The 23,853-nt window shown below is 46.9% G+C and overlaps 1 protein-coding gene across 1 annotated transcript in view; it reads right to left on the bottom strand.

Moving 5' to 3' along the window:
* The window catches only part of LOC142571023 (cytochrome P450 4V2-like), a 60,407-nt gene extending 44,524 nt beyond the window's left edge, over positions 1-15,883 (bottom strand). The window contains exon 1 of the mRNA XM_075679325.1: positions 15,630-15,883. Coding sequence (XP_075535440.1) covers positions 15,630-15,879 — 250 coding nt within the window. The 5' untranslated portion in view covers positions 15,880-15,883. The remainder of the gene's footprint in view (positions 1-15,629) is intronic.
* Between the last annotated feature and the right edge of the window lie 7,970 nt (positions 15,884-23,853).

The following is a 23,853-nucleotide window of genomic DNA, read 5'->3' as shown; positions in this document are numbered from 1 at the left end:
CAAAATCAAATATACAATCATCAAATATCAGATCAGGTTCATCAGCAATAAAGCAAACAAGTTTGATGAAACATGAAATAGAAAATAAGACCAATAAATTTTTATCAAATTTAACATAAACTCTAAACTATATTATACAAAAGTATACCTCAGGAGAAGAAAAAAAACCAGATAAACATAACCTACAAAAATGCAAATAATTAACTTGCACATTCGATAAATTATTGATTACGAGATGCGAAATAATTACGAAATACCAATACGAAATAATTGATGACGGCGATTTGTTAACTGTTCCATGCAGTGTTCTAATGCATTAGCAAAATCAGGTGAAATTTCTTTGTTATAAAAGGAATAGCGTTCCAGATTTTTTAATACCACATAATTGTAGTAGACGTTCAACGTATACATTATTAGCGAGAGGAATACTTAACTTACCAAAAGATAATTGTCTAGTAGAGCGAGAAGGCGCGCGAAACAATAGCACATGAAAAGGGTGATTGTAATTTACAGCGATGTACACATATGGCGCTATATTTAATTTCCATAAGATGTCGAAGGGCAGAATCTGCGATCTGTAGAATAAAGACTTGCTAGGGTCATTACGCTTAAAATTATTTATGACTCCCACAGCACGGTTTTGTAGTCGCCTTACCGGGTCCAGATAAGTTCTGTGCCTGCCTCCCCAAGAATCAATGCAATATGAGAGGCCGCAATGAATAAGAGTAAAGCAAAGCCTTCGTAGCGTGGTGGTACCAAGGTAATTGCGATCCTCAGTAAGAGCATCCCATCCCGAAGCTAATTCGGAGCAAATACGTTGAATCTGCTTTTGCCAGTGTAAGTGGTTATATATAATGACTCCAAGCTACTTAAAATGAATATACTTGTTCGATCTCCGACTCGTTCATTACTAGCTTAATTTCATTGGCGTTTACAGATTTCCACCTGAAGTGAAAGGCGACATATTTAGTATTTCTTTATGTTAACAGTTAGTATGTTATTTGATAACCATTGGGCAATATTTTTTTTTGTTTCGGCGTTTGCTTTCACCTCAAGATCATATGGATTATTAGCAGTAATTATAATACACGTATCGTCAGCCTACATCAGCAGGTTAGAAGATTCCAATATGTGCGGCAAGTCATTCACATATAAGGTAAAAAGCAACGGTCCGAGCACCGACCCCTGAGGAACATCGGTGCGCAAGTATCGCATAGAAGACGTGATGGAATTCATTGCCACTGCTTGTTGACGATCCTGAAGGTAATTTGAAAGTAGCTCAAACACACCCCCACGAAAACCGCAGTTTGTTCATTTGTCTAGTAGTACACTGTGATCAATGGTATCGAATGCTTTTTTGAGATCTAAGAAGATAAGTCCTTCTAACTTATTGTAATTCAGCGCTGTGTTTATTATATGAGTAAGCGTCGTAACGACAGTGGAGGTAGAACAATTTGGTCTGAAACCGTGTTGCTGAGGAGACAACGCGCTATACTTTGCAATATATTTATGAAAACGGTTGGGAAGAAATTTTTCAAAGACATTGTAATTATACTCAAAACGGACATTGGCCTTTAATTTTCCGGGTGAGAGCGATCGTCATTTTTGTATATGGGAACAACCTTTGCCGTTTTTAAGCAGGATGGATACGCTGCTACTTCTGCTGAATGGTTGAATAGGCGACATAAAACTTATCTGAGAACATCGATATTTTCTTTAAAGGGACACTAAAAGCAAATATTAAGTCAAGTTAAAGTGATAGAGGAGTGCTTTAGAATCTCTAAGGCGTCGATATTATCGCGAAATGCAATGAAGAAATTGATGTAAATGCCGGACATAAGTAGACTCTCCCGGAACATTCAAGTACTTGCCCGATGCACTCCTCAGTTAAATTATTTTACTAGTACTCAACGAATCGTTGCAAAAAGCATCCTTGTATTGTATAATAAGACGAAATAAAATATGACTTCTCCACTTCTATTTTATTTTATGAAAGAATAACTAAATGAAATTACCCGCGACAACGGCGCGGGCAGTCGAAAGGTTTCGTTTTCGCCCGACTCTGCGCCGCCCACGCTTTCGCGTTTCAGTAGTTTGGTTATCGCGTAGTGCTGCGATAGTCTTGCTGGATCGCGAAACTCGCACAAACTGCAAGTAGCAGAGAATTCAATTACCATGAGATGTCGCGGGACGCCCGAACGGTCTACGCCGCTTGGGCAAAAAGCAGTTGCAGCGGCGAATCCACCGCTCTCTCCTGGCTCGGTATCGCCGTCTGTCGGGCGCTGTTTTGCTCACCGACGGCACCAAAGGGTGGCGATGGCGCATTCAACGTCACCACTGGCCCGGTTGGGTGGCTGGAGATTTGAATTTCGAAAAAGGTATTCGGACCCTTCAGATGCAAGTTTCTCGTCAACTAAGTCTTTTCTTGGCACGAAATAGGCGTTGCCAGTTTCTGATTTTATAAGTTCGATGTCGTACATTACAGAAGAATCGGTATTACAATTTGGAATACTACGTTGATTAGTAGGCTCCATAAATTTTTCTGCTAAACTTGGGCCAATTGAAGAAATATAGGCGTTAAATAATTCAACCATGTTGCTATCAATGACATCAAGAAGTACTCTTGGTGCGTGAGAATTGCCCACGACTTCCTTCACAATTTTCCAACTTTTGTTTTTCGAATTACCGTTTGCCTGTCTATTCTACATGTATATAGTCCTTTTTACTCGCTCTCATTATCGCAACAGACTTGTTACATATTGATTTGAACTGACGTAAATAAAATTCGTTATCTTTATGATGTTTCTATTATTATTCCAGTAATCCTTGCTCTTTATGACTTCCAGAATTCGTTTATTCCTACTCGCCGTGGTTACTTAGTGGCTATGGTGTTCGGCTGCTGAGGAGGAGGTCGCGGGATCGAATCCCGCCCACGGCGGCCGCATTTCGATGGGGGCGAAATGCGAAATCACCCGTGTGCTTAGATTTAGGTGCACGTTACAAAACCTCAGGAGGTCGAAATTTGCAGAGTCCTCCACTGCGGCATGCCTCATAATCAGAAAGCGGTTTTGGCACGTAAAACCCTATAATTTTTTCGTTTATTCCTCCAGGTACATAGTGGCGTGTCAGGAGAATGAATCGACCCCTTTCTACTGCTTCTTTAGACTACATCTTTAAGAACCGCAATTAAGTTTAGAATTTCTGTAATAATATTATCATGGTATATATCACCTAAATTAGCAGTGAGTATAGTATTTCTGAAAACGCATATACTATTTTTGTTACAAACCTCGGCCCATCACGTGTTTGCTTCTGCATATTATCGAAAGAGACAAATATTGGCAAGTGATCTGTAATAGGCTTATCATAAACACCAGCAATAATATTGTCCTCACGGTTTCTTAATGCAGGATCGATCGAAGTAGCAGAGGTGGTCGTTATTCGTGTGGGTATACTGTGATGAGATTGTGAAAGTGATGGTACTTTAGTAAGCACATATAGTCATCATGGGCTGAACTGCTGGTTGTGATGCCCAAATATGGGGACAACGGTTCGTGCACTCAAAGGTTTTAACGGTTCTCTTAGGCGGAGCCTCCGAGAGCCCAATTGAGGACATAGCCGTTGGTTTCCAACACACACACCAATATTTTTAATCAAACTAGAAGCGTGAAATAAATGATAGAAATAAATAGAAAGAATAAAATAAACACTCAAATAGACATTACGGCGGTAAGACACATTTGGGGCTAGTGTGAAGCTAACTAGTGCGTGAGTCCGGGCTTGCCACGACGGCTGGGACGCATAACAGTGCCGATCCGGAGACGACAAGTTCGCGCAAGGAGTTGCGCCGGTCTCATCAAAAGGTCGTGGTGTAAGTTGACTGACCGGGCGACCGGAGCGCGCCAGCTCTGGCTTGGAGAGGTAAAGCAGGCGGCTTGGCGGCACGAGCAGACGGCGGCGGCGTTCTGGCCGGGCAGCTGGGTGTAGAGCTCGGGCCCGTAGCCCGACTGCTCTTGTCCTGCCCACAGGCACAGAAGCTCGAACAACGGCCTCGGGCAGCAGGCGGCACGACAGACGGGGGCGGCGTTCTGGCCGGGCAGCTGGCGTAGAACTCGGGCCCGTAGCCCGACTGTTCTCGTCCTGCCCACGGGCCCGAGCTCTACACCCAGCTGCCCGGCCAGAACGCCACCGCCGTCTGTCGTGCCGCCTGCTGCCCGAGGCCGGCGTTCGAGCTTCTGTGCCCGTGGGCAGGACAAGAGCAGTCGGGCTAAGGGCCCGAGCTCTACACCCAGCTGCCCGGCCAGAACGCCGCCGCCGTCTGCTCGTGCCGCCAAGCCGCCTGCTTTACCTCTCCAAGCCAGAGCTGGCGCGCTCCGGTCGCCTGGTCTGCCATCCACACCCCGACCTTTGGTGACACCAGCGCAACTCCTTTCGCCAACTTGTCACCGCGTCTCCGCATCGAGACTGTTATGCATCCCTGCCGTCGTGGCAAGCCCGGACTCGCGCAATAGTTAGCACCATACTAGCCCCAAGTGTGTTTCTTTCTGCGATCATGTCTATTTGAGTGTTTCTTTTATGTTTTCTATTTTCTTCTATTATTTTAAGCCTTTTTTTGTTCCATTAAAAGTTTGTGTGTGTGTTCAAACCAACTGCTTTGTCCTCAATTGGGTTCTCGGAGGCTCCGCCTAAGAGAACCGTTAAAACATTTGAGTGCACGAACCGTTGCCCCCATATTTGGGTCATCACACTGGTATCACTGTTCATGTGGTCAACAACAACCAATTGAAGCTTAGAACGACGGAAAGCTGAGCTAGTTGGTATAGATTCATTATGCAAAGAAGAAGTGAGGCGTGCAGGCAGGACACAAGAGTAGAGAAGTGGACAACACGAACGCCGGCGTTCGTGTTGTCCACTTCTCTACTCTTGTGTCCTGTCTGCACGCCTCATTTCTTTTTTGCATAACAACCAATTATTACATATTTTTTGCTTGTACATTAAACATCGTTTCAAGTATACCAAGAAAGGGACAAAGCAAGCATTTCGGCGGACGATGAACTACAACGACTGTAAGTGAGCATTCCAGCCAGATGAATAAGAATTCAGTGGCACGTGTGCAGTATGAAAGCGACGGAAGCATTGTAGGAAGCATCATGCGGCTGCGGTAACATTATGTCATCAGGAATGACTGTATTTTCGATCTTCCTTAGCCACGTTTCAGCGACTGCGATGACGTCAAATCGTTGCGACTGCTGAGTTACAAACGTCAGAAGAAGATTCAAATTTTCCCTTATGCTGCGAATGTTGCTATGGAATACTGACATACTTCTGTGAGTATCATCATCATCAGCAGCAGCAGCAACAGCAGCAGCCTGGTTATGCCCACCGCAGGGCAAAGGCCTCTCCCATACTTCTCCAACTACCCGGCCATGTGCTAATTGTGGCCATGTTGTCCCTGCAAACTTCTAAATCTCATCCGCCCACCTAACTTTCTGCCGCCCTCTGCTACGCTTTCCTTCCCTTGAATCCATTCCGTAACTCTTAATGACCATCGGTTATCTTCCCTCCCCATTACGTATCCTGCCCATGTCCATTTCTTTTCTTGATTTCAACTAAGATAAGATTAACTCGCGTTTGTTCCCTCACCCAATCTGCTCTTTTCTTATCCTTAACGTTACACCTATCATTCTTCTTTCCATAGCTCGTTGCGTCGTCCTCAATTTAAGTAGAACCCTTTTCGTAAGCCTCCAGGTTTCTGCCCCGTACGTGAGTACTGGTAAGACACAGCTGTTATAAACTTTTCTCTTGAGGGATAATGGCAACCTGCTGTTCATGATCTGAGAATGCCTGCCAAACGCACCCCAGCCCATCTTATTCTTCTGATTATTTCAGTCTCATGATCAGGATCCGCAGTCACTACCTGTCCTAAGTAGATGTATTCCCTTACCACTTCAGTGCCTCACTACCTATTGCAAACTGCTGTTCCCTTCCGAGACTGTTAAACATTACATTAGTTATCTGCATAAAAATTTTTAGACCCACCCTTCGGCTTTGCCTCTCCAGGTCAGTGAGCATGCATTGCAGTTGGTCCCCTGAGCTACTAAGCAAGGCAATATCATCAGCGAATCGCAAGTTACTAAGGTATTCTCCATTAACTCTTATCCGAAATTCTTCCCAATCCAGGTCTCTGAATACCTCCTGTAAACACGCTGTGAATAGTATCGGAGAGATCGTATCTCCCTGCGTGACGCCTTTCTTTATTGGGATTTTGTTGCTTTCTTTGTGGAGGATCACGGTGGCTGTGGAGACGCTATAGATGTCTTTCAGTATTTTTACATACGGCTCGTCTACACCCTGATTCCGCAGTGCCTCCATGACTGCTGAGGTTTCTACTGAATCAAAAGCTTTCTCGTAATCAATGAAAGCTATATATAAAGGTTGGTTATATTCCGCACATTTTTCTATCACCTGATTGATCACCTGATTCATATCACCTGTGAGTATGTATGTTGTCAACTTGTAATATTGTATGAGACATAGTAGCACTTGGTGCTAAGATAGCGACACGAGAAAATTAATTATGCCGCATTGCCGAGGGCGTCGTCAGATGTCACATGAAAAGCGCGCGAATATTATTTTTTTTCACATGAGAATCTTGTAATCAGCCACCCACAAAAACTTCCATTTTTCTTCCGCTTTGTCTGTATAGCCTTTCCAAGTAGCACCTTGTTTTCAGGGCAGAGGTGTTCGTTCACGAGCATCGGCTCGTTTCCCTCAAAGCCTAGGGTCGACCTGTTCAGCCTGTCTTTTTTAGCACCCGCCAAAACGCTGTCCCGTGTCGACCGAGAAGAAATTTCATAACCACGTTCGGTGGTCTAGACCATCGTGTTTGTACACGATGAAAAGCAACGACCGCGTTCTCGCCAAGCTTTATGCCAAACGACGTTGCAATTTTGTTGACAATCTGGGCAAAGCCTTCATCAGGTGTCTGTGGGATTCCTTTAAGTTCAATATTTTCCTTTCTACTATACTGTTTCAGCTCATTTAACTGCTTCTTAGTTTCTTTCAGTTCCTCACTTAGCTTGAGGTTGTCTCTCTGACATTCTATGCTGAGATCCTTTACTTAAGAAAGTTCCGAGCGTAAGGTCTTCATTTCGGTTCTGAAGTTTCAAAACTATAATTAATGTGTGCTATTGACTTTGTCACAGCGATCAACTCAGTCTTGATAGCATTCGTGATTGGGTCCTGATTCTTAATCGTGCTAGTCAGATCATACATAGCTTTAACGAACTGCGTAGTGAATTCCATCAAAACTTTTGTAATTTCCATGATGCTGCCAGGTGGTGTATCGACCAGTGACTTAGCAAAGTCAGACAAAGCATCTGGCGCACGTGACATGATTTTGCAGTAAAGTAAGCAAACTAATTAAAAACAGGTTCTTCAGAGCGGTTCTGCAGCCACAAAACTAACAAACGAAGCAATAGGATACGTGTTGTGCCCACCTGTAGTGTCGTAAAACGGCGGTTAATGCTTTTCCTGCAGCCCTTAGAGACAAAATAGCTTCACTGAAGCTTATCTGAACAGTGCTACACACCCTGGAAAGTGCATTAATAACTAGTAAATAGTAAAATGGGATGCAATACTAGAAAACTAAGATTATGCCGTAAATCAAGAACAAAATAACACCGAAATAAGCGTGGCTCCGAACCATTCTACCCCGGGGTAAAGCAGTGTGCGGCTTCACTGCGTTATAAAACAAACAGAAAGACGGCTTTTGGCGATGTTGGCATTCATGATTGTTATCGAGCCGCTTCATGCCGCAGAGCGGCACTGTAGCCGCCAGCTGCGCTGAATATTCGCTGACAAACACGCATCTGGGCAACCGTGCTGCCTTCAACCCACCTGCGGTGTAGTCATCCGTCCCCAGCCGGTTCCGGTTGGCCCAGACCACACGGACCGAAAACCACAACGGTATCCAATCCCAAGGTCCCGGTAGTGACCGCAATGCCAGCCATATCCGTAGCCATTGCGAACCGTACAGACTCGTCATAAGCCATGCTACAGTCAGCAGTGCCGCGGTCCATACGAGCGCTTTCGGAGTGCCAAGTTCAATTAGAGACGGACTGATAGAGTCAGGGTTGAATAGCGCAGCCATCGCTACATGCGGGTCGAGAGCGGCGTTGGAAACAACTCTTCGCATTCCTTTAGTTGGCGGCCTCCAGCTTTATAACGTCGCGATCCGGGTGGCAGCAGACACATACAAGACGTCTTTCCTTATGCGCAATCATGTATGTATAGCCACAGATGCGAAGGAAAAAAGAAGGCGTCGGGGTGGGGTGGGGGGGAACGCGTCGCCCACAAAGCCGTCAAGTCGTGCTGCGGAGAATCTGGCCCCTGCCGTGAGCGCGTGCGCTCGAACCTTCCCTCATATTTTGTTGGGTGCTAGCACGTGCCAGAGAATGCCCTGTGAAACGAGCCCACACAAGGAAAAAAGTAATAATAAAGAAAAGAAAAAAGGTTGTTTATAGAAGAGCAGAGATAACCACTCTCTTGAAGCTGACGCTTTTGTTCTCTCGTGACTGTTATTTTTGGCGGACGGAAATATGAATTAAAGCTTGTTGGATCATTTGAATGGCAGGTTCTTATTCAAGGGTGTCGTAAGCGCCAACTTTTAACACTCTCTTTCCTATTTTTTTCCTGGAACAGTGTTCAAGTGGTGCGCGAGAACTCAGAAATAAAATCTAAATATTTTTAGAAGTGCTACCTCAACTGCACTTCTTGAAGAGGTGAACATTACATGCACGACAAATCGGTGTGTGGTGCCTCCCGATCAACACCAGCTTATAAATTAATCTCATGATTATTCACTTTAGAACACATTTAGTAATAACGGAATTGAAGCGGAGCACTGAAGAAGTCAAAATCATTTCGCAGAAATCATGTGTTCAGGACCAGTTTTGAAAGATAGGCTATGAACATCTGTGACGAAATGCAGTGATGTTCTGGTTACAACTGGTGAGCAAGTTAGTTTTATCCAAGAATTTAGCAAATCAACTGTCTGTCTGTCTGTCTGTCTGTCTGTCTGTCTGTCTGTCTGTCTGTCTGTCTGTCTGTCTGTCTGTCTGTCTGTCTGTCTGTCTGTCTGTCTGTCTGTCTGTCTGTCTGTCTGTCTGTCTGTCTGTCTGTCTGTCTGTCTGTCTGTCTGTCTGTCTGTCTGTCTGTCTGTCTGTCTGTCTGTCTGTCTGTCTGTCTGTCTGTCTGTCTGTCTGTCTGTCTGTCTGTCTGTCTGTCTGTCTGTCTGTCTGTCTGTCTGTCTGTCTGTCTGTCTGTCTGTCTGTCTGTCTGTCTGTCTGTCTGTCTGTCTGTCTGTCTGTCTGTCTGTCTGTCTGTCTGTCTGTCTGTCTGTCTGTCTGTCTGTCTGTCTGTCTGTCTGTCTGTCTGTCTGTCTGTCTGTCTGTCTGTCTGTCTGTCTGTCTGTCTGTCTGTCTGTCTGTCTGTCTGTCTGTCTGTCTGTCTGTCTGTCTGTCTGTCTGTCTGTCTGTCTGTCTGTCTGTCTGTCTGTCTGTCTGTCTGTCTGTCTGTCTGTCTGTCTGTCTGTCTGTCTGTCTGTCTGTCTGTCTGTCTGTCTGTCTGTCTGTCTGTCTGTCTGTCTGTCTGTCTGTCTGTCTGTCTGTCTGTCTGTCTGTCTGTCTGTCTGTCTGTCTGTCTGTCTGTCTGTCTGTCTGTCTGTCTGTCTGTCTGTCTGTCTGTCTGTCTGTCTGTCTGTCTGTCTGTCTGTCTGTCTGTCTGTCTGTCTGTCTGTCTGTCTGTCTGTCTGTCTGTCTGTCTGTCTGTCTGTCTGTCTGTCTGTCTGTCTGTCTGTCTGTCTGTCTGTCTGTCTGTCTGTCTGTCTGTCTGTCTGTCTGTCTGTCTGTCTGTCTGTCTGTCTGTCTGTCTGTCTGTCTGTCTGTCTGTCTGTCTGTCTGTCTGTCTGTCTGTCTGTCTGTCTGTCTGTCTGTCTGTCTGTCTGTCTGTCTGTCTGTCTGTCTGTCTGTCTGTCTGTCTGTCTGTCTGTCTGTCTGTCTGTCTGTCTGTCTGTCTGTCTGTCTGTCTGTCTGTCTGTCTGTCTGTCTGTCTGTCTGTCTGTCTGTCTGTCTGTCTGTCTGTCTGTCTGTCTGTCTGTCTGTCTGTCTGTCTGTCTGTCTGTCTGTCTGTCTGTCTGTCTGTCTGTCTGTCTGTCTGTCTGTCTGTCTGTCTGTCTGTCTGTCTGTCTGTCTGTCTGTCTGTCTGTCTGTCTGTCTGTCTGTCTGTCTGTCTGTCTGTCTGTCTGTCTGTCTGTCTGTCTGTCTGTCTGTCTGTCTGTCTGTCTGTCTGTCTGTCTGTCTGTCTGTCTGTCTGTCTGTCTGTCTGTCTGTCTGTCTGTCTGTCTGTCTGTCTGTCTGTCTGTCTGTCTGTCTGTCTGTCTGTCTGTCTGTCTGTCTGTCTGTCTGTCTGTCTGTCTGTCTGTCTGTCTGTCTGTCTGTCTGTCTGTCTGTCTGTCTGTCTGTCTGTCTGTCTGTCTGTCTGTCTGTCTGTCTGTCTGTCTGTCTGTCTGTCTGTCTGTCTGTCTGTCTGTCTGTCTGTCTGTCTGTCTGTCTGTCTGTCTGTCTGTCTGTCTGTCTGTCTGTCTGTCTGTCTGTCTGTCTGTCTGTCTGTCTGTCTGTCTGTCTGTCTGTCTGTCTGTCTGTCTGTCTGTCTGTCTGTCTGTCTGTCTGTCTGTCTGTCTGTGGGTTGCGCGTGCAGTTTTGCACCTGCATGGAATGCCGTTCGCAGCTCAATGTCCAGTCAACTAAGGAGCTTGTACATGAGAAACTTACTTTCAGTTATCTAAAGCACCATAACGACGGTACAAATGAAACGAGCGAACAGCACGTCACCGGATGCGTTGTGTTCTTTGAAGGATAGAAGTCTGATACGACAGCACCTCACATTGTTTTTAAGGTATGGAAGCACGGTAAGAATGACTTAATAACAAATAGATTTATTTAGATCAAGGCAACTTCGCATGTAGGCTGTTTAAAAGTGGGGCCATTCTTATTGATTGACAAATTACTCAGCAGAAGCGATCGGCCCCGTACGTTCACTCAGGAACCTATGCCTCTGCAAAACAACCGCGACCACGCTGCAGCAGAATAATTCGGAACATCCATCACTTGCATTGGATGTGTTGTAATTCGTACATTCGAACAGAAACGAATATTCCAGAATTTCTAATAGTGAATTTTCGAACCGAAAACGGATCAAAAAGCCGACTATTCGATTCGTCTTCAAAATTTCGATCTGCCGTAGTGGCTTAAGCCGCTTTATTCTTGTGCTACTAAGCACTAAGTCGTGGCATCGGTTATGATCGTGGGATATGGGGACGAAATGCAAAAACGCCCGCGTCCCGTGCTTTGGGAGCACGTTAAAGAACCCCTGATGGTCAAAATAATTCCGCAGTCCCCCACTACATGACGTGCCTCATAATCAAATCATGCTTTTGGCACGTAATACCCAGAATTCGTTCTCAATGTCGAATATTCTCACACCGCTATTATTCTCTATGTATGTATATGTATGCAAATGTATGCATGCATGTATGTGTGCGCAACCACGCTAAGCCGCAACCAAGTCAGTGTTGTGCACAGTATTATGCGGTGCAGCGGAATATTATGTTAACCAGTTGATTTTTTTTTTTCGTGATCGTACACCTACGCAAACGTTCATACGGACGCAAACGCAGTTTTCCCTAACTTATGTTGCACATTGCAGCACTTTCCAAATGGCAGTGTCACCTAGGGCATGCCGCATCTAGCCACATGCAAGTACGGCTCTACTTGCCACAGAGCTCCTACGAAAGGAGCGAGTGCCTGAGCCGCACGTATCACTTTGCGAAAGCAGCTTCTCGTGTATATACGTGACGGCGAATCTCGACATATGCCACAGGTAGCCGCACTCGGGAAGGGAAACGAGAAAGAGAGAGAGAGAAACCAAGGTCGTTAGTCGGTGGCAATACGCAAAGCGTGTCGTAGTGCAAGTCCGTCTGGGGTAAACACCCAGACGCGCATAACTCGCTAACTCGCGAGAAGTCGGGCATGAATTCGTAAGGGATTTCTCGACGAGGGCCACTCTTGCAATACGTGGCCGCAATTTTCAACCCGTCTGCAGCGCACGGAATTTTAAATAAAGAAAAGAAAGTGCGAGCCAGCTTCTTAACGGAACCTCGCAACGCAATTGTATATGCGCTGCCTTTTCAGACCATCGTAAAATTTCATGTGCACGCTTTTACGCCCGGTGGCGCAGAACTTCAAAAATGAAATAAAGTTATGTGGTCCAACATCCAAAAGCAAAACATGGCTATGAAGACGCCGTGGTGGAGGGCTTCGGGTTAACTTTGGCCACCTGGGGTTCTTTAGCGTGCAACTAAATATAGGCACACCATGTCTTTTTCGTTTTTTTTTTCAGTTCGCCTTTATGTATATTCAACCGCCGCAGCCAGGGATCGAACCATGTGACCTCATGCTTAGCAGCGGAACGCCACAGCCTCTGAGCCCACCGCGGCAGGTACAGTGTCTCCGCCTTCATCCTGCCCCGGCCAGGAGTGTATAAGATCGGCTGTCCGCGATAGCGGACAGCCAATTGTTTATGCGAACACCCCCTGGCACGCTTCGTCCACCGCGGCCCCAACCCACGGGCCGCCCTGCTTCCAGCTTTGATCCGCCCGCTAACCCTTGGGTGTCCTGGGGCCGTATTCTGTAGCGGTTCGCTTTGGAACCGGTTCGGTCTCGCTGTTACGTCTGGATTAAGTCACTCGGAGAAAGAGTGGAACGGGGCGGCGTGAGGGGAACCAATCAACGAGCGGCGGTCTGCCGGAAGATCACGTCATCATTTTTGTTTGTACTTGGGAGACGGTATAGCAATTGTAGGCTGTTGCTGGTCTGATAAAAAAATATTGGTTTGTATAGAACACTTGCAAATATAATTTTCAGTAATAAATGTGAGCTTGCGGCGCAGACGGCTACTGGGAGTTGTAATTTTATTTGTGTTGTTTTCTTATTTAGTAGCTAGGTGGTGTGCCATACGTTATGCAAACAATTAGCCTCGCTTTGTTTTCGTTTTGGACTTGTTCGCGCGCGGAAACCGAAACGATGTCGTCGCACTAGGACAGGCGGCTGGGTCCTCATATTTCAGCGAGGCAGCGCGAAATACTCGTTTCATTTGTCGAGGGGCACCACTACCTAGCAAAGGCGTCGTGTGTGTTGGGCCAGCAGCTGACGGCGGCTTTCTGTTGCGCCGTAGATGGAAATCTAACCCATCGTTTTTCTTTGCCCACAACCGTAATGGCCTTGGCGACGACTGTAATGATCCGGCTGACCGAAGGCTGCGACAGTGCAATCGCTTCTTCATTCCCGACGCACTGTAGAAAGCTCACGGTGGCAAAAAACCGCAGCGCGCAGAGCACTTTCATCGTAGTGCCGACACCACGAAATCTTTGAGGTCCGAGATGTTCTTCCAACTCATAACAAAGACGTCTCACTATGTCTTTGGAGAGCCTAAAATGCCTTCGAAACTCTTCTTCGGCCGTGCCGAACGCGTCGCGTCGTTGTCTTCCGGCGCTCGCCAGCAGCACAACCAAAGGAGCCGCCATTGCCGTCTCTGTCTCGTCTCGTCTAGGTTCCGGCTCGTCAGCTGGCGCGAGACTAGCCGGCAGCCGCGGTTGCCCTAGCAACCCTCGACATCATGCTCGTCACCGCGCGCGACCCTCGAGCGAACCACTTCTCCGCGGTTCCTCTCGTAGCAGGGAACCGGTTCCTTTCCAGATGATTGACAACATGTGTGACGTCAACAAAATTTGTCGTCCCGCCCACCAGGGATGACGACAACGACGACAACAAATGGCAACAGCCAGACCGAACCGGTTCCAAAGCGAACCGCTACAGAATACGGCCCCTGGAGGCGCCGCCAATAAAGCGAAATAATGACACGTTGTTTCAATTAGTAAAAAACACGATTGAATAAGTATAATTACGTCCAGCCGCCAACTTGCGACGCTAAGTCCATGCCCCGCGACTTCTGCCGGCACGCCTATAGGTACAAACGCATACAACACGCGCTAAGAAACTCCTCCGTAGTGCCTAGGCAGAGTCATATATTCAAGGAGCAAAAGTCCCCACATTTCCTCTCTCGCACCCGCTCTTAATCGCTCATGCGCGCAAACGTCCGGCGTCTGCGCAAGTGCCACGCCCCGCTGTACCTACTAGCAATTGTAAATACGCTTCCCGATTAGTTCTAGCGCAGTGGGCGCGCGTACTCGATCGGTCTTGCGGTGAGCCTTTGTCCGCAAGCGCCGTGACTGTCGCACTGTGCTATAGTTGGGGTGAATAAACCCGCATTTGTTGGCGATCGGACTCTGGAGCCTTCTCTGCGCCGTGTCGGAGAGTCAACGAACCCTGCCGTAGCGCCTTTGTGCGCTGCGGAGTGTAGGAGCGTCGAGCCCTTTTCTGACCGTCGTTCGTAGAGTGAGCCTTGTGCAAACCCATCTCCACAATTCACAAAGATGTCAGCAACGTAAAGCGGTTTTACTGTCGGTGGGTCGGGTTGCAGACAGATAACATAGCGGCACCCAAGGCACAGGCCAACTTAAACGACCTAAACGCAAATTAGATGACGTCATCTACAGCTCCTGCATCGAACACTGCGGCAAGAATATAGTGTGTCGTCGACGAGTGTTATCAACGCGCGGCAAATACACTCTACCATAGCTCTGCTATCAAGATAAATTGAAGCACGAGGAAGTAAAAAATGACTGGAATGCGTCTTTGCGTTTCCAGGTTCGCCTTCAATCTTAACGGTGACCTAACTCAGGCTCCAAAGCGACATTCTTGACTACACCACGCTATCGTAACAGCCCACACAGTGTTTGTACGTCGCACTCCCACGTACTCGTAATTATACTTCCCTACTCGCCTTTGAAGCATTTCATGCCGACGTCACGTCAACAAGAGTTTATTCTTGCGTCAGGAAACGTTGACCATGGGTTGTAGGTCAGTGATTTTCTCCCTTTTCGAGTGTCTCAACCTCGTTACAAACGTTCTTGCTCATACTGCGCAGTTCCATCTCATCATACCTGTTTTTTTTTGTTTGCGCAAGCAATCAGCGAAATAAATGCAAAACCTGAACGAATGAGCTTATCTTATTTCGCTCTCTCCCTATTTTGTCTTTTGCCCCGACCGCATTGCAGCAACTGTAATTAGAGCAACTTGTAACACGACCACATTGCGGAACCAAGTTCACGAAAATATCATTGACAAAAAATTATTCCCTCTTCTCACACTCCTCTTTCGCGTTCCCCTTTCTCAACTTTACTCACACCGGCTCTATGATGGCAATAAAATGAATGAAATGTAGCACACCTCTTCTTCAGAAAACTCTATCAAAATTTCGTTATGCTTGAGTCGTGCATTTCTCTAAATTTTGATTGTTCGTTTGTCGGTTCACTTAGCTCTTCGCTCCGTGTTTACTTCACTACCTACAGCGTGGCCAATCCCCCTCGTGAGTATGAGCATTGCGTCGAGGCAACAACAACAAAACCGTGCTATGATGTCGCTAGGTCTGCCCTCCCAAGTGAAGCTTACCTGCTGTGAAGTTCTCTTTGTCTAGCCGTCTCCTATTTCGCCACAACACACAGGCCAGGAACCAGAACGGTATCCAATCCCAGGGTCCTGGAACTGGCCTCAGCGTCAGCCATGTTCGAAGCCAAATCAGGGACCGCTTCTTGAAAAGCCATACTACAACAAGTAATGCTGCCGTCCATGCCAGCGCGCGCGACGTGGCCAATGTGCATAAAGGCGCGACGACAGGCGAAAGATCCAGCAACCCGACCATCACCACATGTATAGTTCGTACGCAAGTGTGCACTAAAGAAATATTTATACCGCGCAACGCGCAAGCCTCTTGCTGTATAACGCTAGGGCGGCGGTGGAACTTGGAATAACCCCAAAAAGGCAGATCTCGTGCACTCTAACGCCTGCGTACGGACAAATCGCTGGGCTTATTCGTAGTTATGTCGCAGTGGTCAAAAATCGCAAGATCGGACTGCAAGAAGGCTCCTGCAACGGCGTTATTTCTTTTCCAGACTCGTCTTAACTACTAAAAAAGTGGAATTAAAAAATAAAGGCTTATCTGAGTCGTCAGTGCCTGGAGACGGCTCTAGCTTTTGGTTCTGAAATGGTTCTGTCACGTATTGCTTTACCACTCTCTTTACTGGTAGTCTGCAGCGCTAAAGAAATATATGTAAAACCGTGTCAGCATAAGATTTCCCCCTTGCGTAATTCTCTACTTCTCTTCCTTCTTTTTTCTTTTTCTGTGTGTTGCGATTGACTAAGCAAAAGTAAAACCTAAACGAGGGTGATTTTCTTGTTTCCTCTCTCTCTCTCTTTATTTTGTCTTACCGTGTCCCCGTTGCAGCGACTGTGTCCGTGAGCCAAGTCAGCAAAGTTGTTGGCAAAGAGCTCACCCCTCTACTTATCCCTCTCTACTCTCCAAATGTTTTAATGTAGAAAACGTCACTATCGCTGACATCTTTCTTTTTTTCTAATGCAAGACTTTTACTTTTTTACTCTTTGTGGCCAACAACTGCGCAGAGTGTCTTTTTCGCATTAATTTTCATGGTTGAAGGGAGGAAACACTGTCCGCCCTCTTGCAAGAGCGCTATGCAAGTGCGGTTGTAGCCCCTATGTCTCCAACCATCGCTACTTACGAACGCTATACTACGAAGAAACGTGTTGGCGACAGCTGGGCTAACGTATTCTTGTTAACTATTTTTCAGCGTCTTCGTCACATCCTGCCAAAGCAGACGGTCGCACACATTGCCCGGGTATCCGAGGGTTCTTTGCGTGAATCGACGGTCAAGCTCGGTGTTTGCCTCAAGGAACCTTTAAATGAATGTTACAAGAGTAGCGCATCTCTTTTATAGTTACCTACGTCTTCGAATAAGCACGATCCGCAGATGATGACTGCAGGCTCAATGAGCTTGTTGCACTGTGCGTGCTGATCCTAGTCGGCAGTGAACCCACAGCAGCGCCTTCCAAGTGGTCGGGCCGGTCCTCTCAACTGCGCTGAATATCCACTGCCGTGGGTAACCTGCCTTCACCTGCCTTCATGAACGGCCGAAGCGCCACTAGCATCTGTACCCGACTGACACGATCGCCGTGATATCATTTGCGACAGCAACGCTAATAAATGACTGCTGCTTTGAAAGCAACGCTGCGAACGGGTGCTGCATCGAGCACCACTGATGCTGCGTGCAAGTATTGCGTGCTTTTGCCTCCAAATTATGTGCACAGGCGTTACAGATGGTCGAGTGTGCATCGCGGACGCTGCAAACTCTGTCCTAACTGGGAAGGGGCAGAATTTAGTTTACTCGATAGCGCGTGAAGCTCAAACCTGTACGCGGCAGTATTGGAGTTAGTTCGATCCCCCGCTGGAGGAAAAGTCTTGCTTTCATTTGTCGCCATATGCTGAAGCTGAGTTGGTGTCCACCAGCTGGTACGCAATGTCCCTCCTATCCTAGCCTGTTTCCACCACACCAGCGGGTCGCTGCACTCTGTGGCGTGTTGCAATGGACAATATGCGCTCGTGCGCTTTCGTAAGAAAAGCATAGACGATTTTAGAATTTCTAGATTTCGGCCAAGTAGCCTTTCTTCTCTTTTCTCAGTTCTTTTTCTTTTTCTGAAAAGGGGGCAGGACTATAGTTTTTTATCGTCCAGATTCTACAAAGTAAGGCGCTATAACGTTAAGATATTCCATTCTGATTTTATTCCAATCTCCTGACGTCAAATTTACGTAACCGCTGATGCAAGCACAAGCAGTGACCCGCAACGCGGTTTGAACAGCCTAATCAAACGCGCTCCTCGTTGATGGGAAGTCACATTTGTTTGCTTTCAAAGCGAACAACATTGCTTACCGTGACAAGTTATCCTCATCTAATTGGCTGGCTAGAGGCGAGGAGCGCGCAGAAGTGGAGGAGGTTCGGTGCAGTCGTGCTAGCGCAGTGAAAGTAGGTAACCGGGTGCGGAAGGTGGGGCCGGCTTTTCCGACTGGTCCGCTTCCCCTTGCTTATCTTGCGCTGGCTCGTCCACGATCGCAGCGGCATGCAACGGGGCGTTAAAAATGCTGCCAAGGTGAACAAGAGCTCAGTGAATAAGAGCTGCCAGAGCGATGCTGTAAATGTGCCGAGAAGGCTCGACAACGTTATACTGCCTCGCGAAAATTCCTATACGCAAAAGAATTCGTTCTTACCGGCATCTCCAAGTAGCCAGTGCCAGAGCGATCGACGACCAGAGATCGCCTACAACTTTCGTAACGGGGCAATCTCCTGCTATTCCGAAAAAAAAATCAGTTTCTTATTCCATCTTAAGGGTGTACGCTCACTTTGTCGTGTTCAGTTTTCGCGGTTTTGTGACGCCGTGATACAGGCAAACGAAGTGGACATGACCCGAAATATTTTTAGCAATGGCGGAGGCCTAATGGCAACGATTAGAAGAACTCGCTGTTGGGCTAGTTGGTAACTCATGCTGGTGAAAAAAAATTGAGCACAAGAAACACACCTGCATTTAGACCCCCCAAGCACAGACCTTTCAGTCACAGGCGCTCCTGTGGGGGTCTTTTGGAGTGATTGCGTGTCTGGGTGTGTGCGTGTATGCGCGTGTTTTTTTTTGTGCTATAATTTGTTTTAACGTAATTGCAACAAGTGCGTAGTATGGAAAAGAAACGTTTGTCTTTTGTTCGGCCTGATCGTGCATAATTAGTGCATACACGTCATTTCGAAATTTTCTAGACGTGGCGTAACAAACGGACAAAGTGGTTGTAGCCTGAGAATTTGTGACCAATCATGATAGCCTGATGACCGAATTCTTTTTTTATTTACTTATTTATTCAGGTACCTCACGGGCTCCAACTGGATTATTATGTGAGGGGGTTACAAATGTGGGTGCGAGCAGAAGCAGTTCGAACATTGTTATTTGAATATCGTTATGCAATAGTAAAAATAAATAAACTGGAGAATAGAACGAAACAGAAACACTTCAAAACAAAATGCTGCTTATTTTTTCCTTAAAGATAACGGAGTCAGAGATGTGAACGATGTTGTCCGGAAGGCCATTCCAATAGATGATTGCACGTGGCAAGGCTGACGAGTTAAATGCGGCGGTTTTCCCCGAAAGCCGGTTGAAACTGAGGTAATTATGCAGTCAGTACGATGGGTGATTCGGCTCTTTAAGAGGTAAGGTCTTTAAGAGGCTCTTTAAGATGTAAAGCCGAGGTTGCGTAGTACCACCACAGTAAGGCTGGGGATGATTGTCTGACTTGTGTGAAACCGCTCTACATTTTTGCTATCGGCTACATTCTGTGATTGTGTCAGAAACAGGGTCGTACGTGTATATAATATCCTTCATGCACAGTTTATCAACGCGAAGCTTAAAAGACCCGCCCTTAGTCTTTGCAAAGCCTCGTAGCTTTTTTTTTTAAATGGAATGGAATAGAAACGGATTGGAATATAGCTTTATGTTATAGCGCACCTAAATGCGTACAGGTTTTTTGTTTCAAGTGCTCAATCATTCATTTACCATAACAAGAGGAACGTTGACCTGAATCGGTTCGCAACAGCTCAAATGATAAAAAAAACATAGTTTTGGTGACATAACTGAAGGAAAATACGGTAGAAAAATGGACGCTGCTCTCTGTCGCCGCACACCCTATGCCTCTGCCATCATTTCCTTAGCCAAGTTTAATTGTCCGACGCTACGTTTTCCTTTCTTTAAGCATGTATGCGCGGACCGACCCCCTTAAACGCTCATTGCGCGGGAGTTTATCGTATCGCAAGAGCTCTTTTCATGACCAGCCCGCAAGCCTATCGTTCATGTACATCGTTCCGCAGCAGACCTGTTTCTCCAAATAATTGTGAGACATACAAGAACAGGCAACATGACAAGTTTCTAGAACTGAATAATTCACTGAACGGAGCGAGAAAAAGAAAACGAAAGCACGTGACATGTGTCGCGTGATATGCGAGATTGAGTGATTGATTGAAAACATCTTTATTTGCAGAATATTCGTAGACCTCGTGGGTGGGCCGCCTAGTCCGGGCCGCCTAGTCTTCTGAGGGATTTGGAATGGGGTCAACTATGGGATTAAATTGGCATGCCCACACCATGTGGTAGAGGTTAGCTCTCTACACAGTGTGGGCATTGCGGGGATTATAGTGTAGAGTGCCACTGGTGTAACTTACCTGGCGTTGGGTATGTATTGGTTTGTAGTCTCCTAAGGGTGTTCTCTTCCAACTTATTGAGCGATTTATGTGGTGTTGGGTACTCCTTCCTGGCTGTTCTGTATGGGAAGAGATTGTCAGCATACACTCCTAAAGCAGTTAGGTCGCAGCACCCTTGAAGGTCATCAAGGGGAGATGCCTGGTATAGAAGAGCTCGGGCATGCCTGTGAGCGGCTTCTTTTCCTCCTGGTAGTTCCAGGTGATCGAAAAACCAGATGACTGAGGCTTGGCTGGGTGGATGCTTAATCAGCAATGACAACTCTGACCTGCGAATTAATCCATTATTGAAGTTGCGACAGGCGTTCTGGGAGACAGTGAGCACATCGGCGTTGTGGTTAAATGCTATAGCTAATGCAATAGCTGCTTCGTCTGCGTGAGTGGAGCTGGATGTTTTCATCGAGAAGCAGTTCACCATCGATCCTGAAAGCGTTGAGACCACAATAGTCATCACTCCATTCTTTGGCCCTGCAGCATCCACATAAAGGGTGTTAGGTTGCTCGTCCTATTTCTTCTGCAGGGCTTCCCCTCTTGCTTTTCTCCTTTCGATGTTATACGCGCGATGCATGTTCCGCGGAATGGGGTACACGTTGATGCGTCTCCTCACACCACGTGGTGCCTCTTCCCTTTGGTCTATCGTATAGGGCAGATTAATACGGATCTTTTCGAGCAGATCTCTACCTGGTTTTGTGAGTGCGAGCCTATTGAGTTGTGACAGGCATTGTGCTTCCCACATCTCTTTGAGGTTATTATGTACTATTAGAGCCCTGAGCTTTGCCGTTGGCGTGGAGTTTGGTAGCCCCAGTGCGGTCTTGTAGAATTTTTTTATCAGTCTCCAACTTTTCAATTTCCGACCTGGAGAGGTTAAGGAATGCCGTCCCGTACATTATCCGAGAGATCACGAAAGCTTGCACTAAGCGGATGGTGTCCCTTTCCTTCATGCCATGGTGCTTATTTCTGATACGATGTATCATCCGAAGGATTTGCTCGGTGGATGTTCTAACCTTCTTCATAGTGGGGGTGTTCTGTCGCCCCTGTGGGGTATACAGCCCTAGGATCTTGATCTGCGTGGGTTTCGGTACTGAGGGGTTGTCTATATACACCGTGATGTTCTGCGCCAGGGGTGTCCTCGGGTTCTTCAGGATGAGCAACTCGGACTTTTCCGGCGGGCACTGGAGGCCTCTCTCTCCATGGCGTACCGGTCCACCGTGTCCGCTGCTGCTTGAAGACGCTCCTCGATCTCGATGTCACTCCCCGAGTTGCACCAGACACTGATATCATCCGAATACAATGTGTATTGATACCCGGGTTTCGGAGAGAAGGCCTGGGAGATCTTTCATAGCCAAATTGAACAAAAGGGGTGACAGTACCGCCCCTTGCGGAGTTCCTCGCGGGCCTTGATTTGATTTGATTTATTCCACCGAAGTTTATAGTGGCTTGTCCTGCTGATAAGAAGTTTTTGATATGGTTGTAGGTTCTGGCGCCACAGTTGGTGTCGGCGAGGCTTTGCAGAATATTTTTATGCAGAACGTTATCAAACGCTGCTTTCAAATCAAGTGCCAGGATGGCTTTTGTCTGTGACTTGGGAGGTGTCTCAAGGAGGTCTTTGTACAGGTACAAGAGGGCGTCCTACGTTGATGGGTGAGGGCGCAAGCCGAATTGAGTGTTAGGTAGGAGGTTGTTCTCTTCTAAGAATGTACTGAGTCTCGTGTTGATGACCCTCTCTATGAGCTTCCCCAAACACGAGATCAGCGATATCGGTCTTAGATTATCCACTGTAAGGGGTTTGTTCGGCTTCGGAATGAAGCGAACCTCGGCCGTCTTCCAGGATATTGGTAGCGTTCCTGTAGCCGAATGCTGCTCGTTCAAGCATTCCACCAGCGAGGTGATGGTGTCATCGCTGAGGTTAAATAAGAGCTTTGCTGTTATTTGATCTGGACCTGGAGCTGCATTTTTTCTCATGGCCGCGACTTCTTCTTTGATTTCTTCTTTCGTGAGTGGGATGTCCAGCTCAGAAGTTGGCAGCCCAGAATACTCCGGTTGTTCCACGACTTGGGCCGTGCACAGATACCTGGTCTTGAGCTTTTCCGTCAACTCTGTGTCCGTACCCGGGATGGTGTGTACAATCTTCGTGAGCCTGTCTTTAGTGGCCGACTTGCTGCTGCTGGGGTCGATTAGGACACGCAGGAGCTTCCAAGTGTTTGACACACCTAGCTTCCCCTGAATACCAACGCAGAGCGTATTCCACTTTTGTCTGGCCAAAGATATGGCGTAGGATTCTGCCTTTTAGTTTATCTCCTCTATTTTTTTTTCTTGAGTTTGCGGTTAAACCGTTGTCTTCGCCATCTCTTTGTCACTGACTGTCTTGCTTCCGATAAATGTAGAAGGTGCAGATCGACCACTGGGCAATCTTCTGTCGTGCAGACCCCTTTCATAAAGGCTTTCAAAGTTTGCACCTCGCCTTTAACCCCATTCCTCTAGGTCTGTAATAGGGTTTGCAGTAGATGCCTGGGCCTGTCTCCACCTGTCCCAGTTAGTAATTCTTGCGATACCTACTTTGCGTTTGCACGCGTTTGTGCTTATCTCCAGAGAGAGGATGAAGTGATCGCTTCCCAGGTGCTGTTCGGTATTTTTCCAAATGGCGCTGTTTATGTTCTTGGTGAACGTCAGGTCCGGACACGTATCTCTACTAACACTGTTTCCCAGCCTTGTAGGGTGATATTCACCAGCCTCAGAGCAAACAAAATAGGCGTCGCAAAAGTTGTAATGTTAGCGCTATCAGTTTCTTTATTTGCGTCCCGTTCCGTATACTGTTTCAGTTACTATTTCAGTGCTCGCGTGAGGCAATATTGCTACATGCGTGTGCTATTTGATTGTTTTAACGAGGTGCGTGGGGGCCATCACTCCAGAAAAGAGGAGGAAGAACGAACTGGGCTCGCGCTGTGAATCTAACCGGTCAGCGCTGCAACCGCTGTTGTAAATATAACCTGTAAATAGTTGCTCGTCTTACCGACTCGTCATTCGCGTAACAATATGCGAAGCAATTCCCCCCCCCCCAAGTTTTTTTAGGTTGGTCGTCGTCCCGGTATTCTCCGCTTCTTCACGAGCCTCCACGCCATCCACATAGGTGTACGAGAATGGTGTCAAGCGTTCTGTCTTGTACACCACTGATGTAGCTATAGTGCCCAAGGGCTTTATTGAACTGCCTAGTTCAGCGCCACGCGTGTGCGTGCTTGCTAGTTCGCTCAACCTTGATGTGTTGTGCGTTGTATTACAGACGGTTTGAGTCATTCTGCTGCACCATAGGGATCATACATTACATGGATAGTCTCCCATTGCTACAGATATATCAGGCGCTCTGAAGTTATATATGAATTAGTGTGCTTCCGATAGTCCTTAAGCAAGCACAAACAGCGGGACAAGTTGACTCACGTAAGCTGCTGCTGCTAAATGTCATCGCATCGCCACTAAGAGCGAATAGCAAAACCGGAAGTTAAAAGCAAGACCGGAACGGGCGAGTAACCAGAGGGGCAATA

The sequence above is a fragment of the Dermacentor variabilis genome, chromosome 1, assembly GCF_050947875.1.
Source record: "Dermacentor variabilis isolate Ectoservices chromosome 1, ASM5094787v1, whole genome shotgun sequence".
In the NCBI taxonomy this organism is placed as follows: Eukaryota; Metazoa; Arthropoda; class Arachnida; order Ixodida; family Ixodidae; genus Dermacentor; species Dermacentor variabilis.
Note: the sequence above shows the minus strand (reverse complement) of the source record. Positions and strands in the feature narration are given on the sequence as shown.